Genomic DNA, 17,159 nt, shown 5'->3' with positions numbered 1-17,159 from the left:
GAAATGTATGTGGAGCCCGACCACCGTTTTCATACTGTATAATCACCTGAAACTAAGAATCGTGTTATATCTACATAAAGGACGGGTCCTCATCACGGAGTAATGAGTAATGAAGTTGCACCATTGGTCGAAGTGAATGATAACGTTATCTCTATCTCTAAGGCTGAGCCCAGCCACCCCACGAAGAAAACTAAGACAAGAGACAACCCTGGCGGAGGCCAACACCCCCTGGAAACATGTTTAACTTTGTGCCGAGTATACGGACACAGCTCTCACTTTGGTTATACAAGGACCGAATAGCTCGTAACAACGACCCCGGAACTTTGCCAGAACTTCTTTGAGGTCAACCCAAAGTCCTTCTCGATGGTCTCCCCGGAATTCCTCCCACACCTGGGTTTTTGCTTTGACGGCCGCCGCAGCTGCAGCCCTTCTGGTCAACCGGTATCCATCAGCTGTTTCCGGGGACCCCGGGCCTTCTTTGGCTTGACGGCCCCCTTCGCTGCTGGTGTCCACCGGCGGGTTCTTAGGTTGCCGCCCCGACAGGCGCCGATGACCTTCTGACCACAACTCCTAGCAGCCTCTTCCACAATGGAGGCTCTGAGCATGGCCCACTCGGATTCCATGTCCCCAGCCTCCACCGGGATGCACGAGAAGCTCTTCCGGAGGAACCTATGCTCGAACATGGTGTTCGTCATGGCCAATCCATGACTAGCACAGAAGTCCAACAACAAAGCACCACTTGGGTTCAGATCAGGAAGGCCGTTCCTTCCAATTACACCGCCCCACCCCCCACCCCTCTGGTTCTCTGGGGAGAACTCCTTCACAGCGGTGCTCAGCCGGGGGCTTGTGAGCATCCCCACACTCGCCCGGCGCCTCTCACCCTGGGCAACTCCGAAAAAGGCGAAAGTCCAGCCCCTCTCCAGGAGTGTGGTTCCAGAACCAGAGCTATGCATGGAGGTAAGCCCAACTATATCTAGCTGGTATCGCTCCACCTCCCACACCAGCTCCGGTTCCTTCCCCGCCAGAGAGGTGACATTTCACGTACCCAGAGCCAGTCTGCAATGCCAAGGATCAGCACGCCTAGATCCCCGCCTTTAACTGCCGCCCGGCTCACACTGCACCCGACCCCGATGCCTATCCCTGCGGGTGGTGGGCCCAAAGGGTGGACATTAGAATCAGTTTGTAAATTATATATAGGCTATTGAAAGAAAGTCTGGATGTTTCCTCATAAATATCTAATCGTGAATAAGGTTAAAGAAGTGTCCTTAGACATTATTCATAAATATTACCCTACCAATCACAACATGCAGAAATTTAAAAAAGACATATACAAACTGCTCTTTCTGTGATGAATATTCAGAATCAGTTTTGTTCTCACACCAAGAAACTCTTTAAAGTCTTTAAGGATATGATCAATGACAAAAACGGATTTGTCACTGATCATATCTTTAATTTTTTACATTATTATGGGAAAATGTGGTATTTGGTTTTGTTTGGAAAAAAAGAAGACATATTTTCTTATAATAGCTTTGATATGTTGGCAAAAATCTTTTATTCATAAATATAAATTTAACGATAAAAAGCCATATTTTGTTGAGCAACACGTGAAACTGCTCTCTAATTTGACTAACAAAAATGCTATCAATATACTTAACATCTGTCTTTTATAATATAATGTGATATATGTGATATACCCCTGGCTCTTTTGTTATTGTTTTATTTCTTTACTGAATCTGTGTTATGTTATTTTATCTGTCTCTCTGTGTCTCTCTGTGTGTCTCTGTGCGTAGTCTGTCTGCTCCTCTCTCTCTCTCTGTTAAGACACAACTGACACTTATGTGGAATAAGTACGTAATTTAAAACCAATGATCACAAACAGCAGTGACACTCGACTATTTCTAATAAATATGGTGGATGGATTTAGAAATGTGGAATCGGAGGAATTAAAACTCCAGGAGAACAGCGGGGAGAGAGGGGAGGGAAGTCAAAGGCGTTCATGGGATGCATGTTTTATCATCTTATCAGAATCAGATCATTTATATCACATATAATATATCATTTATATCGTTTATGGTAGATTATCAGTGCGAGCACCTGGACGAGCCGACACACGGCACGGTGGAGGGGGGTGAGAACGAGGTGCTGTAATTTATCAATACAATGTTCACGTCCTTTTTGTAAAATAAAACAAATGTTCGTCGTAACTTATTTTTTGGGAACAAATATAATTAATGAAACATTATTTAAAAGTTTTCTGCATCTGCTCTTCTGATTTATAGAATATGATTTTACAGGGCAATACATTTTCAGAAGAATTAAATGTTCAGATGAAGGCTGTGATAAATAATAATCATTTAACTAGTAATAATAATGGTCCAAAATTATATAAAACGCGTAGCTTTAATTCAAAAACCTTCAAATTTTCTTAGGGGACAACCTCCAAACCCAATATCTCCTAGTATCTTTTATTCACTGTATAAATTCAGAATGTGTGTCTGTATAATATATAGGAGCATTCTGACTGGGTCACTACTCATAAAACCTGATGAACAGCTCAAACACCTCAGCTCTGTATGTATACCCGCTTGTCTGCTGTTGATTCCAGCCTGTAAACATACTATAATATATTATAGTGATACTACAAATAACACAGGAAAGCACTTTAAGTATTAACACTATGTATAAACACTACACCTTAACCCTACAATGTTCCAGTGTGAATATTATTGGAGTATTATTGGCCTACTATAGAAGACGCATAGCCCAAGTATAATAATATAGCAATAAAATTACAACTAATTATGACTGACACAGTTTAACATGCTTAAAGAAATAATGAATGAAGTCGACAGAGATTGCTGAAACCAGCCGATACACACATCAATATGTGAATAACGGGAGTACCGGCACTTATCCACTTCAAGCACTGTACGTATATGTACACTACATTTACAAGAAAATACAAAGCTCAACTCATTTCATGAAGTCTAAGGTGAGACCTTGGCCTTGGCCGGGGCGACTGAGAGTTTCAGTCGACAACATAGATGGTACACGAGGACAGGTCTGATGTTCTGATCTCTTATGCCATAAATGAGAGAACTCAGACATCTGGGGAAGATGAAAATAAGCACATAAAAAACAATCTGGGTGCGCACAAATACTATCCTTGTAACAATTCTCGAAAGAGCTGTGAGGATGGGGTTGTAAATGGTTGAAGAGAGACTGAGGCCCAGCTGCACCATATGCAGCAACAGAGTGTTACGAGCCTTCTGGGCTGAAGCTTTGTCTGTGGAGGCTGACCTGGCTGCTATCATCACACCTATATAGGAGGAAGTGATTGCCACACCAGCTGATACAAACAGAAAACAGGTGTACGCTTTGTCATAATGATCAGACATTGGCCCAAGAAACATGGCTATGTCGGAGCAAAAGTCATTCATCTGCAGGCTCTCCATGTCCTCAAATGGAAAATCTAACAGTAAAATAACTCGTGTGAGGACATGTAGTGAACTGAAGGACCAAACCACAATGATAGCCACTGCTGTGTTTCTGATGGTGATGATGGTAGCGTGCCTCAGTGGGTAGCACACAGCCACATATCTCTCCAGAGACATCACCACCAGTGTGAGAGGGGAGATTTCATTCGTGAGATCAGCAAGCATGGTGAGAACACCACATACAGGATATGTTAGTGTTATTCTAGATGCAGATATTAGATACAGTAACTGACTCAGTGCCAGCAGCACAGTATCTGCAAAAAGGAGGTTAAACAGAAGAATGTAACGGGAGGTCTCACGAAACACTAATTTACTCCTCAAGGTGAATAACATGATTCCATTGATGAAGAGAAACACACAGCATGGTACTGTAGTCACAGTGGAAAATAACACTCTTTCCACTAACCCCCGCCCAACAGTGATGTTGGTTTGAGATTGAGTTGCGTGTGACATTTCAGAGAAGCATTTAAGACATGAGAAATTTATCCTGTTGATGTCATTGTAATAATATTAATAACAAGTGTATTTAGTATAGGACCTTTCATAGAACACAATTCACAAAGTGCTTTACAAGAACAAAAATGAATTAAAAACAGTAAAACCATCAAACAATAAACAAATTGTAATAAATAAATCTCTTCCAGTTTGTATTGTGAGAACAATGAAAATCCAACATCCTTTAAGCACAGATGCCCGTTGAGTCACATCATCCAGGTCTGTGCTTGTTTCCATGTAAGCAGAACTGGTCTGCAGGTGTTACCTGCCCTCAAACTGTGTGTATCAGCTTTGCCCTGCCCTAAACCATGTTCACGTGACCCCATCACATGTCAGCATGGTTAACAGAGTAGTAACAGGTAATGTAATCTCTGCCCTATTATTCCCCAATACCCCTGTCCATGTGATCGTGTCTTACATAGTTTAAACTTAGTACACAAGTAAGTAAACTTTATTTCTATCGTGCCCCTCAACAGCTGATTAGACTGTTGTCAGGCCATTAAATAGGCGTTATCAGTGGCTATAAGCCCCATAGATGTGGGCCAATAGATGCCTACTACACTAGGGTGACCATATTTTCAAACCCCCAAAACGGGGACACTTAAGTGAACCGCACATCCACGCGCTAATATGCACACACCATAGGCGTTTTCATCAGGATGGCTAACTTGGCGCACCTGTGGCGCATTTGAAAACGGAGTGGGATCAGAAAGAAGGTATTATTATAGGTGGCTGCATTACAGGCTGTTACAATCATGACTTATCACATTCACTACTTTCACCCCCTTTAATCACAGGACTATCCCCGTCATGACGCACTGACAGTTTGGGAGTCCTGTAGAGAGTTTCCCTCAGAGGAAATGTATTGTTGTCTGGGCCTTCGTACATTATTTTTCAACTTGTTTTGTCTCAGGCTAAAATTAAAATTGTGGAGCTCAGAGGACAGTTTGTCCAGGAGACACCGGTTGTCCACTGGTGGAGACACCGGGTGAAAGACAGAACGGACAATCCCTGAGGGAGTTATAAGCGGAGCGAAATGCCTCTTGATTCGCAGAGGGAACTGTGTAGAATAATTAATCAAAACGACACGTTTGATGTGCACATAAGTACGGAGGGTTCTGTGGTTCAAAACTACACTATAAGTAACCAGCGGATATCTGTTGTGTCCATGCGTAATGTTGGCTTGACCGCGCGCAAAACCACTCTCTATAGAGACTGCAGTGGTGCGCTGTGCTGGCTCTCTATATACTTATCTCATGCACACACATTAATTAATGAGTCGGACATGATAAACATCTATGTCAGTATAATATTATTATTTTAATTGTGGTGAAAACTGGGACAATCTGTTAGTGACTGTTGAAAACCGGGACATTTGAGTGTTTTACAGATATGTGTCAGGACTCGGGACACGTCAGCTTGAAACCGGGACTGTCCCGGAAAAACCGGGACGTCTGGTAACCGTATACTACACCCACTAGTAGGTTTTATCATCTATTCACATGATAGATCACCGAAAGAAGGTATAAAAGAACACAACGGCGACCTCTAGCGACCGTAAAAGACAAAGCTCCTATCTGAGTCCCCAACACACCTCAGCTGGCCCCTTTCGACGTGAAGGAGTAGCGTCTCTACTCCGATCTCTAAGGCTGAGCCCAGCCACCCTACAAAGGATGCTCATTTCGGCCGCCTGTGTCCGCCATCTCATTCTTTCGGTCACTACCAAAAGCTCATGAACATAAGTGAAGGTTGGAACGTAGATGGACCGGGAAATCGAGAGCTTTGCCTTATAGCTCAACTCCCTCTTCACCACAACGGTCCGGTACAGCGCCCGCATAACTGCAGACGCTGCACCGAACCGCCTGACCCGCTCCATTTTACCCTCACTCGTGAACAAGACCCCGAGATACTTGAACTCCCTCAGACTTGGAGGTACTGATTCTCATCCCGACTGCTTCACACTCGGCTGCAAACCGCCCCAGTGCGTGCTGAAGGTCACGGTTTGATGAAGCCAACAGACAGGCCCGCCGTTAGGCGGGGGCAAAGGGTACAGCTGTCCCCGGGCCCAAGGCCAGGGGGGGGACCCATGCAAAGGTTTATGGTTGACCCTTAAATGGGATCAAGAACAACACTTTACTTACTGAGTTATATCACTGACAGTACAAGTTAAATGTATTTTCATGATAAATAAATGTATTGGTATCATTAGAACACCTTTCAACTTATCATTTCATACCCCCACCCCCCCACTGTTATTGTGAAAATGCGGTTGAAACAGGATCCGGAAAGCGGCGAGGTCCGCGCATGGGTCCGCACATGGGTCCGCGCAGCGCACGGAGGAAATGCGCCAGGAGAGTTGCAACGGTGATCCTTCCACACCGGGCGTCATTCACCCGTCGAGTTGAATCTTCCGGGCAGACTGAGTGGCCAACCGACCCTTACCGTGGAGAAACACCGGAGCCTGATCCGTGTCCTAACAGCTGATCAATGAGTGATGACGCGACCTCCAGAGGGTCGGACTCATACACGGATTCAGATGTCCCAAACCATAAATATAAATAAGAAATAATGGAACTTCCTGCTGTATATGATAAAGTATGATGATAGTGAAGCTGAAAATGAAGACAGTAGTTTAATTTAAAATCAATACACGGGCTGGATAAGACCTGTGACCCTTAAAGTAACCGTGTTTAATTCCATTGAATAAGAGTGCATTTATACATTAACCATCATTGTTGCATTGATAAACCCTACAGTGAGGGTATCAATAAATAAATACATAAAACGACACGGTCGTAGGCCTTCTCCAAGTCTACAAAACACATGTAGACTGGATGAGCAAACTCCCATGACCCCCGCAAGGGTAAAGAGCTGGTCCACTGTTCCCCGGCCAGGACGGAATCCACATTACTCCTCCTGGACCTGAGGTTCGACAATCGGTTGGAGCCTCCTTTCCAGCATCCTAGAATGAACTTTCTCGGGGAGGATGAGCAGTGTGATACCCAGATAATCTGAGCACACCCTCCAACCGCCTTTTTAAAAATGGGAACCACCACCCCGGTCTGTCATTCCACAGGTACTGACCCCGAACTCCACACGACACTGAAGAGGCAAGTCAACCAAGACAGTTCAACAATGTCCTCAACCTTAAGCATCTCAGGGCGAATCTCATCTACCCCTGGTGCCTTACCGCTGAGGAGCTTTTTGACTACCTCAGCGACCTCTTCCAAGGATATGGACAAGCCTTCCCCCGAGTCTTCAATCTCGGTGTCTACGTCCTCTACGGAGGACGTGTTGGTCGGGTTCAGGAGTTCTTCAAAATGGTCAAACACCAAGTACACTTAAGAACCACCCTATGCTTGAACATGGTGTTCGTTATGGCCAATCCATGACTACCACAGAAGTTCAACAACAAAGATCAGGCAGGCCATTCCTCCCAATCACCCCACTCCGGGTTTCTCCATCTTTGCCCATGTGACCGTTGAAGTTCCCAAGCAGACCTATACTTTCTTTCTGATTGTTAGGAGCTTGTCTTGTCTGAGTCTGTGTTTCAGTCTTGTGCTGTTTTATTCTGTAATGTTATGTTATATTATTCTGTGTGTGTGTGTGATTTTGTCTTGTCCTGTTTATTCTCACAATGTCACATTTTCAGTGTGTTTGTGAACCCCAGGAATAATAGCTGCTGCAATGCTGTAGCTAATGGGGATGTTAATAAACTAAATAAATAAAATGACCCTGCCAATCACAACATGCAGAAATAAAAAAAAAAGACATACACAAACTGCTCTTTCTGTGATCAATATTTACAATCAGTTTTGTTCTCACACCAATAAACTCTGTCATTGATTTGAGCATATTTTTTATGCTAAATGCAGTACCTGTGAGGGTTTATGGACAATATCTATAATTGTTTTCTGTTGTTAATTGATTTCAAATACTAAATATATACATACATTTACATAAAGCAGCATATTTGCTTTGATAAGAGTATTAAATACTTGACAAATCTCTCTTTAAGGTACATCTTGAACGGATAGAAAATGTACAATTAAATATTTTAATGGATTGACAGCTCTGGAGGAATTTGCCCTGGAATGATGAAAGATGCAAATACACCATACATTTTAGGATACAATTTAAAACAGTGAAATGATAACAACTTGAGCAGCTTTCGTTGGTTGACAGAATGATAATTTTGACATGCCTCTTTAGGTGGATTTTAAGAAATACTGACAAAACTACAGTTGAACATCGTTATGCTAAGTATTCATTAGCAAAATTAGTTTTGAATTTGTTTCTTGTGAATGCTGCATATGCTGAGTTATGAAGGCCAGTCAGATGACAGCATGAGTTTAACAAACATCAAACATATAGAGTTCATTCCATGTATGCTAAGGTGAGACATATGATGATATATATATACACACACTACATTTACAAGAAAATACAAAGCTCAACTCATTTCATGAAGTCTAGGGTGAGACCTTGGCCTTGGCCGGGGCGACTGAGAGTTTCAGTCGACAACATAGATGGTACACGAGGACAGGTCTGATGTTCTGATCTCTTATGCCATAAATGAGAGAAATCAGACATCTGGGGAAGATGAAAATAAGCACATAAAAAACAATGTGGATGCGCACAAACACTATCCTCGTCACGATGTTTGACATGGCTACAAGGAAAGAGAGGTATATAGTTGACAAGAGACTGAGGCCCAGCTGCACCAGATGCAGCAGCAGAGTATTACGAGCCTTCTGGGCTGAAGCTTTGTTTGTGGAGGCTGACCTGGCTGCTATCATCACACCTATATAGGAAGAAATGACTGCTAAACCAGCTGATACAAACAGAGAATAAGTGTAGGCTTTATCATAAAGACCAGAAATTGGGCCAAGAAGTATGTTTACTTTGGCACAATACTTTTCCATCTGCAGGCTCTCCAGGTTGTCAGATGGAAAATCTAACAGTAAAATAACTTGTGTGAGGACATGTAGTGAACTGAAGGACCAAACCACAGTGATAGCCACTGCTGTGTTTCTGATGGTGATGATGGTAGCGTGCCTCAGTGGGTAGCACACAGCCACATATCTCTCCAGAGACATCACCACCAGTGTGAGAGGGGAGATTACTACTGTGAGATCGGCCAACATGACGAGAACGCCACATACAGGATATGTCAGTTTTACTCTATAAGCAGCCAGGAGGTACAGTAACTGACTCACTGCCATCTGTACAGTGTCTGCAAAAAGGAGGTTAAACAGAAGAATGTAACGGGAGGTCTCACGAAACACCAATTTACTCCTCAAGGTGAATAACATGACCCCATTAATGAAGATACACACACAGCATGGTACTGTAGTCAGAGTGGAAAATAACACTCTTTCCACTAACCCCCGCCCAACAGTGATGTTGGTCTGAGATTGAGTTGCGTGTGACATTTCAGAGAAGTGTATTTAGTATAGGACCTTTCATAGAACACAATTCACGAAGTGCTTTACAAGAACAAAAATGAATTAAAAACACTAAAACCATCAAACAATAAAAATCCAACATCCTTTAAGCACAGATGCCCGTTGAGTCACATCATCCAGGTCTGTGCTTGTTTCCATGCAAGCAGAACTGGTCTGCAGGTGTTACCTGCCCTCAAACTGTGTATATCAGCTTTGCCCTGCCCTAAACCATGTTCACGTGACCCCATCACATGTCAGCATGGTTAACAGAGTAGTAATAGGTAATGTAATCTCTGCCCTATTATTCCCCAATACCCCTGTCCATGTGATCGTGTCTTACATAGTTTAAACTTAGTATACAAGTAAGTAAACTTTATTTCTATCGTGCCCCTCAACAGCTGATTAGACTGTTGTCAGGCCATTAAATAGGCGTTATCAGTGGCTATAAGCCCCATAGATGTGGGCCAATAGATGCCTACTACACTAGGTCGACCATATTTTCAAACCCCCAAAACGGGGACACTTAAGTGAACCGCACATCCACGCGCTAATATGCACACACCATAGGCGTTTTCATCAGGATGGCTAACTTGGCGCACCTGTGGCGCATTTGAAAACGGAGTGGGATCAGAAAGAAGGTATTATTATAGGTGGCTGCATTACAGGCTGTTACAATCATGACTTATCACATTCACTACTTTCACCCCCTTTAATCACAGGACTATCCCCGTCATGACGCACTGACAGTTTGGGAGTCCTGTAGAGAGTTTCCCTCAGAGGAAATGTATTGTTGTCTGGGCCTTCGTACATTATTTTTCAACTTGTTTTGTCTCAGGCTAAAATTAAAATTGTGGAGCTCAGAGGACAGTTTGTCCAGGAGACACCGGTTGTCCACTGGTGGAGACACCGGTGGAGACACCGGGTGAAAGACAGAACGGACAATCCCTGAGGGAGTTATAAGCAGAGCGAAATGCCTCTTGATTCGCAGAGGGAACTGTGTAGAATAATTAATCAAAACGACACGTTTGATGTGCACATAAGTACGGAGGGTTCTGTGGTTCAAAACTACACTATAAGTAACCAGCGGATATCTGTTGTGTCCATGCGTAATGTTGGCTTGACCGCGCGCAAAACCACTCTCTACAGAGACTGCAGTGGTGCGCTGTGCTGGCTCTCTATATACTTATCTCATGCACACACATTAATTAATGAGTCGGACATGATAAACATCTATGTCAGTATAATATTATTATTTTAATTGTGGTGAAAACTGGGACAATCTGTTAGTGACTGTTGAAAACCGGGACATTTGAGTGTTTTACAGATATGTGTCAGGACTCGGGACACGTCAGCTTGAAACCGGGACTGTCCCGGAAAAACCGGGACGTCTGGTAACCGTATACTACACCCACTAGTAGGTTTTATCATCTATTCACATGATAGATCACCGAAAGAAGGTATAAAAGAACACAACGGCGACCTCTAGCGACCGTAAAAGACAAAGCTCCTATCTGAGTCCCCAACACACCTCAGCTGGCCCCTTTCGACGTGAAGGAGTAGCGTCTCTACTCCGATCTCTAAGGCTGAGCCCAGCCACCCTACAAAGGATGCTCATTTCGGCCGCCTGTGTCCGCCATCTCATTCTTTCGGTCACTACCAAAAGCTCATGAACATAAGTGAGGGTTGGAACGTAGATGGACCGGGAAATCGAGAGCTTTGCCTTATAGCTCAACTCCCTCTTCACCACAACGGTCCGGTACAGCGCCCGCATAACTGCAGACGCTGCACCGAACCGCCTGACCCGCTCCATTTTACCCTCACTCGTGAACAAGACCCCGAGATACTTGAACTCCCTCAGACTTGGAGGTACTGATTCTCATCCCGACTGCTTCACACTCGGCTGCAAACCGCCCCAGTGCGTGCTGAAGGTCACGGTTTGATGAAGCCAACAGACAGGCCCGCCGTTAGGCGGGGGCAAAGGGTACAGCTGTCCCCGGGCCCAAGGCCAGGGGGGGGACCCATGCAAAGGTTTATGGTTGACCCTTAAATGGGATCAAGAACAACACTTTACTTACTGAGTTATATCACTGACAGTACAAGTTAAATGTATTTTCATGATAAATAAATGTATTGGTATCATTAGAACACCTTTCAACTTATCATTTCATACCCCCACCCCCCCACTGTTATTGTGAAAATGCGGTTGAAACAGGATCCGGAAAGCGGCGAGGTCCGCGCATGGGTCCGCACATGGGTCCGCGCAGCGCACGGAGGAAATGCGCCAGGAGAGTTGCAACGGTGATCCTTCCACACCGGGCGTCATTCACCCGTCGAGTTGAATCTTCCGGGCAGACTGAGTGGCCAACCGACCCTTACCGTGGAGAAACACCGGAGCCTGATCCGTGTCCTAACAGCTGATCAATGAGTGATGACGCGACCTCCAGAGGGTCGGACTCATACACGGATTCAGATGTCCCAAACCATAAATATAAATAAGAAATAATGGAACTTCCTGCTGTATATGATAAAGTATGATGATAGTGAAGCTGAAAATGAAGACAGTAGTTTAATTTAAAATCAATACACGGGCTGGATAAGACCTGTGACCCTTAAAGTAACCGTGTTTAATTCCATTGAATAAGAGTGCATTTATACATTAACCATCATTGTTGCATTGATAAACCTTACAGTGAGGGTATCAATAAATAAATAAATAAAACGACACGGTCGTAGGCCTTCTCCAAGTCTACAAAACACATGTAGACTGGATGAGCAAACTCCCATGACCCCCGCAAGGGTAAAGAGCTGGTCCACTGTTCCCCGGCCAGGACGGAATCCACATTACTCCTCCTGGACCTGAGGTTCGACAATCGGTTGGAGCCTCCTTTCCAGCATCCTAGAATGAACTTTCTCGGGGAGGATGAGCAGTGTGATACCCAGATAATCTGAGCACACCCTCCAACCGCCTTTTTAAAAATGGGAACCACCACCCCGGTCTGTCATTCCACAGGTACTGACCCCGAACTCTACACGACACTGAAGAGGCAAGTCAACCAAGACAGTTCAACAATGTCCTCAACCTTAAGCATCTCAGGGCGAATCTCATCTACCCCTGGTGCCTTACCGCTGAGGAGCTTTTTGACTACCTCAGCGACCTCTTCCAAGGATATGGACAAGCCTTCCCCCGAGTCTTCAATCTCGGTGTCTACGTCCTCTACGGAGGACGTGTTGGTCGGGTTCAGGAGTTCTTCAAAATGCTCGACCACAAAGTCAGTCATCATTGACTTTGTGGTCAAACACTAAGTACACTTAAGAACCACCCTATGCTTGAACATGGTGTTCGTTATGGCCAATCCATGACTACCACAGAAGTTCAACAACAAAGATCAGGCAGGCCATTCCTCCCAATCACCCCACTCCAGGTTTCTCCATCTTTGCCCATGTGACCGTTGAAGTTCTCAAGCAGAACTATACTTTTTTTCTGATTGTTAGGAGCTTGTCTTGTCTGAGTCTGTGTTTCAGTCTTGTGCTGTTTTATTCTGTAATGTTATGTTATATTATTATGTGTGTGTGTGTTTTTGTCTTGTCCTGTTTATTCTCACACTGTCACATTTTCAGTGTGTTTGTGAACCCCAGGAATAATAGCTGCTGCAATGCTGTAGCTAATGGGGATGTTAATAAACTAAATAAATAAAATGACCCTGCCAATCACAACATGCAGAAATAAAAAAAAAAGACATACACAAACTGCTCTTTCTGTGATCAATATTTACAATCAGTTTTGTTCTCACACCAATAAACTCTGTCATTGATTTGAGCATATTTTTTATGCTAAATGCAGTACCTGTGAGGGTTTATGGACAATATCTATAATTGTTTTCTGTTGTTAATTGATTTCAAATACTAAATATATACATACATTTACATAAGGCAGCATATTTGCTTTGATAAGAGTATTAAATACTTGACAAATCTCCCTTTAAGGTACATCTTGAACGGATAGAAAATGTACGATTAAATATTTTAATGGATTGACAGCTCTGGAGGAATTTGCCCTGGAATGATGAAAGATGCAAATACACCATACATTTTAGGATACAATTTAAAACAGTGAAATGATAACAACTTGAGCAGCTTTCGTTGGTTGACAGAATGATAATTTTGACATACCTCTTTAGGTGGATTTTAAGAAATACTGACAAAACTACAGTTGAACATCGTTATGCTAAGTATTCATTAGCAAAATTAGTTTTGAATTTGTTTCTTGTGAATGCTGCATATGCTGAGTTATGAAGGCCAGTCAGATGACAGCATGAGTTTAACAAACATCAAACATATAGAGTTCATTCCATGTATGCTAAGGTGAGACATATGATGATATATATATATACACACTACATTTACAAGAAAATACAAAGCTCAACTCATTTCATGAAGTCTAAGGTGAGACCTTGGCCTTGGCCGGGGCGACTGAGAGTTTCAGTCGACAACATAGATGGTACACGAGGACAGGTCTGATGTTCTGATCTCTTATGCCATAAATGAGAGAACTCAGACATCTGGGGAAGATGAAAATAAGCACATAAAAAACAATGTGGATGCGCACAAACACTATCCTCGTCACGATGTTTGACATGGCTACAAGGAAAGAGAGGTATATAGTTGACAAGAGACTGAGGCCCAGCTGCACCAGATGCAGCAGCAGAGTATTACGAGCCTTCTGGGCTGAAGCTTTGTTTGTGGAGGCTGACCTGGCTGCTATCATCACACCTATATAGGAAGAAATGACTGCCAAACCAGCTGATACAAACAGAGAATAAGTGTAGGCTTTATCATAAAGACCAGACATTGGGCCAAGAAGTATGTTTACTTTGGCACAATACTTTTCCATCTGCAGGCTCTCCAGGTTGTCAAATGGAAAATCTAACAGTAAAATAACTTGTGTGAGGACATGTAGTGAACTGAAGGACCAAACCACAGTGATAGCCACTGCTGTGTTTCTGATGGTGATGATGGTAGCGTGCCTCAGTGGGTAGCACACAGCCACATATCTCTCCAGAGACATCACCACCAGTGTGAGAGGGGAGATTACTACTGTGAGACTGGCTAACATGACGAGAACGCCACATACAGGATATGTCAGTTTTGCTCTACAAGCAGACAGGAGGTACAGTAACTGACTCACTGCCATCTGTACAGTGTCTGCAAAAAGGAGGTTAAACAGAAGAATGTAACGGGAGGTCTCACGAAACACCAATTTACTCCTCAAGGTGAATAACATGGTCCCATTAATGAAGAGAAACACACAGCATGGTACTGTAGTCACAGTGGAAAATAACACTCTTTCCACTAACCCCCGCCCAACAGTGATGTTGGTCTGAGATTGAGTTGCGTGTGACATTTCAGAGAAGCATTTAAGACATGAGAAATTTATCCTGTTGATGTCATTGTAATAATATTAATAACAAGTGTATTTAGTATAGGACCTTTCATAGAACACAATTCACAAAGTGCTTTACAAGAACAAAAATGAATTAAAAACAGTAAAACCATCAAACAATAAAATTGTAATAAATAAATCTCTTCCTGTTTGTATTGTGAGAACAATGAAAATCCAACATCCTTTAAGCACAGATGCCCGTTGAGTCACATCATCCAGGTCTGTGCTTGTTTCCATGCAAGCAGAACTGGTCTGCAGGTGTTACCTGCCCTCAAACTGTGTATATCAGCTTTGCCCTGCCCTAAACCATGTTCACGTGACCCCATCACATGTCAGCATGGTTAACAGAGTAGTAATAGGTAATGTAATCTCTGCCCTATTATTCCCCAATACCCCTGTCCATGTGATCGTGTCTTACATAGTTTAAACTTAGTATACAAGTAAGTAAACTTTATTTCTATCGTGCCCCTCAACAGCTGATTAGACTGTTGTCAGGCCATTAAATAGGCGTTATCAGTGGCTATAAGCCCCATAGATGTGGGCCAATAGATGCCTACTACACTAGGTCGACCATATTTTCAAACCCCCAAAACGGGGACACTTAAGTGAACCGCACATCCACGCGCTAATATGCACACACTATAGGCGTTTTCATCAGGATGGCTAACTTGGCGCACCTGTGGCGCATTTGAAAACGGAGTGGGATCAGAAAGAAGGTATTATTATAGGTGGCTGCATTACAGGCTGTTACAATCATGACTTATCACATTCACTACTTTCACCCCCTTTAATCACAGGACTATCCCCGTCATGACGCACTGACAGTTTGGGAGTCCTGTAGAGAGTTTCCCTCAGAGGAAATGTATTGTTGTCTGGGCCTTCGTACATTATTTTTCAACTTGTTTTGTCTCAGGCTAAAATTAAAATTGTGGAGCTCAGAGGACAGTTTGTCCAGGAGACACCGGTTGTCCACTGGTGGAGACACCGGTGGAGACACCGGGTGAAAGACAGAACGGACAATCCCTGAGGGAGTTATAAGCGTAGCGAAATGCCTCTTGATTCGCAGAGGGAACTGTGTAGAATAATTAATCAAAACGACACGTTTGATGTGCACATAAGTACGGAGGGTTCTGTGGTTCAAAACTACACTATAAGTAACCAGCGGATATCTGTTGTGTCCATGCGTAATGTTGGCTTGACCGCGCGCAAAACCACTCTCTACAGAGACTGCAGTGGTGCGCTGTGCTGGCTCTCTATATACTTATCTCATGCACACACATTAATTAATGAGTCGGACATGATAAACATCTATGTCAGTATAATATTATTATTTTAATTGTGGTGAAAACTGGGACAATCTGTTAGTGACTGTTGAAAACCGGGACATTTGAGTGTTTTACAGATATGTGTCAGGACTCGGGACACGTCAGCTTGAAACCGGGACTGTCCCGGAAAAACCGGGACGTCTGGTAACCGTATACTACACCCACTAGTAGGTTTTATCATCTATTCACATGATAGATCACCGAAAGAAGGTATAAAAGAACACAACGGCGACCTCTAGCGACCGTAAAAGACAAAGCTCCTATCTGAGTCCCCAACACACCTCAGCTGGCCCCTTTCGACGTGAAGGAGTAGCGTCTCTACTCCGATCTCTAAGGCTGAGCCCAGCCACCCTACAAAGGATGCTCATTTCGGCCGCCTGTGTCCGCCATCTCATTCTTTCGGTCACTACCAAAAGCTCATGAACATAAGTGAAGGTTGGAACGTAGATGGACCGGGAAATCGAGAGCTTTGCCTTATAGCTCAACTCCCTCTTCACCACAACGGTCCGGTACAGCGCCCGCATAACTGCAGACGCTGCACCGAACCGCCTGACCCGCTCCATTTTACCCTCACTCGTGAACAAGACCCCGAGATACTTGAACTCCCTCAGACTTGGAGGTACTGATTCTCATCCCGACTGCTTCACACTCGGCTGCAAACCGCCCCAGTGCGTGCTGAAGGTCACGGTTTGATGAAGCCAACAGACAGGCCCGCCGTTAGGCGGGGGCAAAGGGTACAGCTGTCCCCGGGCCCAAGGCCAGGGGGGGGACCCATGCAAAGGTTTATGGTTGACCCTTAAATGGGATCAAGAACAACACTTTACTTACTGAGTTATATCACTGACAGTACAAGTTAAATGTATTTTCATGATAAATAAATGTATTGGTATCATTAGAACACCTTTCAACTTATCATTTCATACCCCCACCCCCCACTGTTATTGTGAAAATGCGG

The 17,159-nt window shown here is 43.7% G+C and overlaps 2 protein-coding genes across 5 annotated transcripts in view; both read right to left on the bottom strand.

Annotated features, from left to right (window-relative positions):
• The window catches only part of LOC141753168 (rap1 GTPase-activating protein 2-like), a 467,886-nt gene that overhangs the window by 369,371 nt on the left and 81,356 nt on the right, over positions 1-17,159 (bottom strand). The gene's annotated exons all lie outside the window — the stretch shown is intronic.
• LOC141752430 (odorant receptor 131-2-like) lies at positions 2,988-3,950 on the bottom strand. The gene has a single exon (XM_074610395.1). It carries the CDS (start codon positions 3,948-3,950, stop codon positions 2,988-2,990), a length of 963 nt encoding a protein of 320 aa, XP_074466496.1.

The sequence above is a fragment of the Sebastes fasciatus genome, chromosome 16 (genome assembly GCF_043250625.1).
Source record: "Sebastes fasciatus isolate fSebFas1 chromosome 16, fSebFas1.pri, whole genome shotgun sequence".
In the NCBI taxonomy this organism is placed as follows: domain Eukaryota; kingdom Metazoa; phylum Chordata; class Actinopteri; order Perciformes; family Sebastidae; genus Sebastes; species Sebastes fasciatus.
This window is presented reverse-complemented; position numbering and strand designations above follow the sequence as displayed.

Bases quoted from the DNA above. Each gene is read 5' to 3' on its own strand.
- LOC141752430 (XM_074610395.1), bottom strand. From the start codon at position 3,950: ATGTCACACGCAACTCAATCTCAAACCAACATCACTGTTGGGCGGGGG.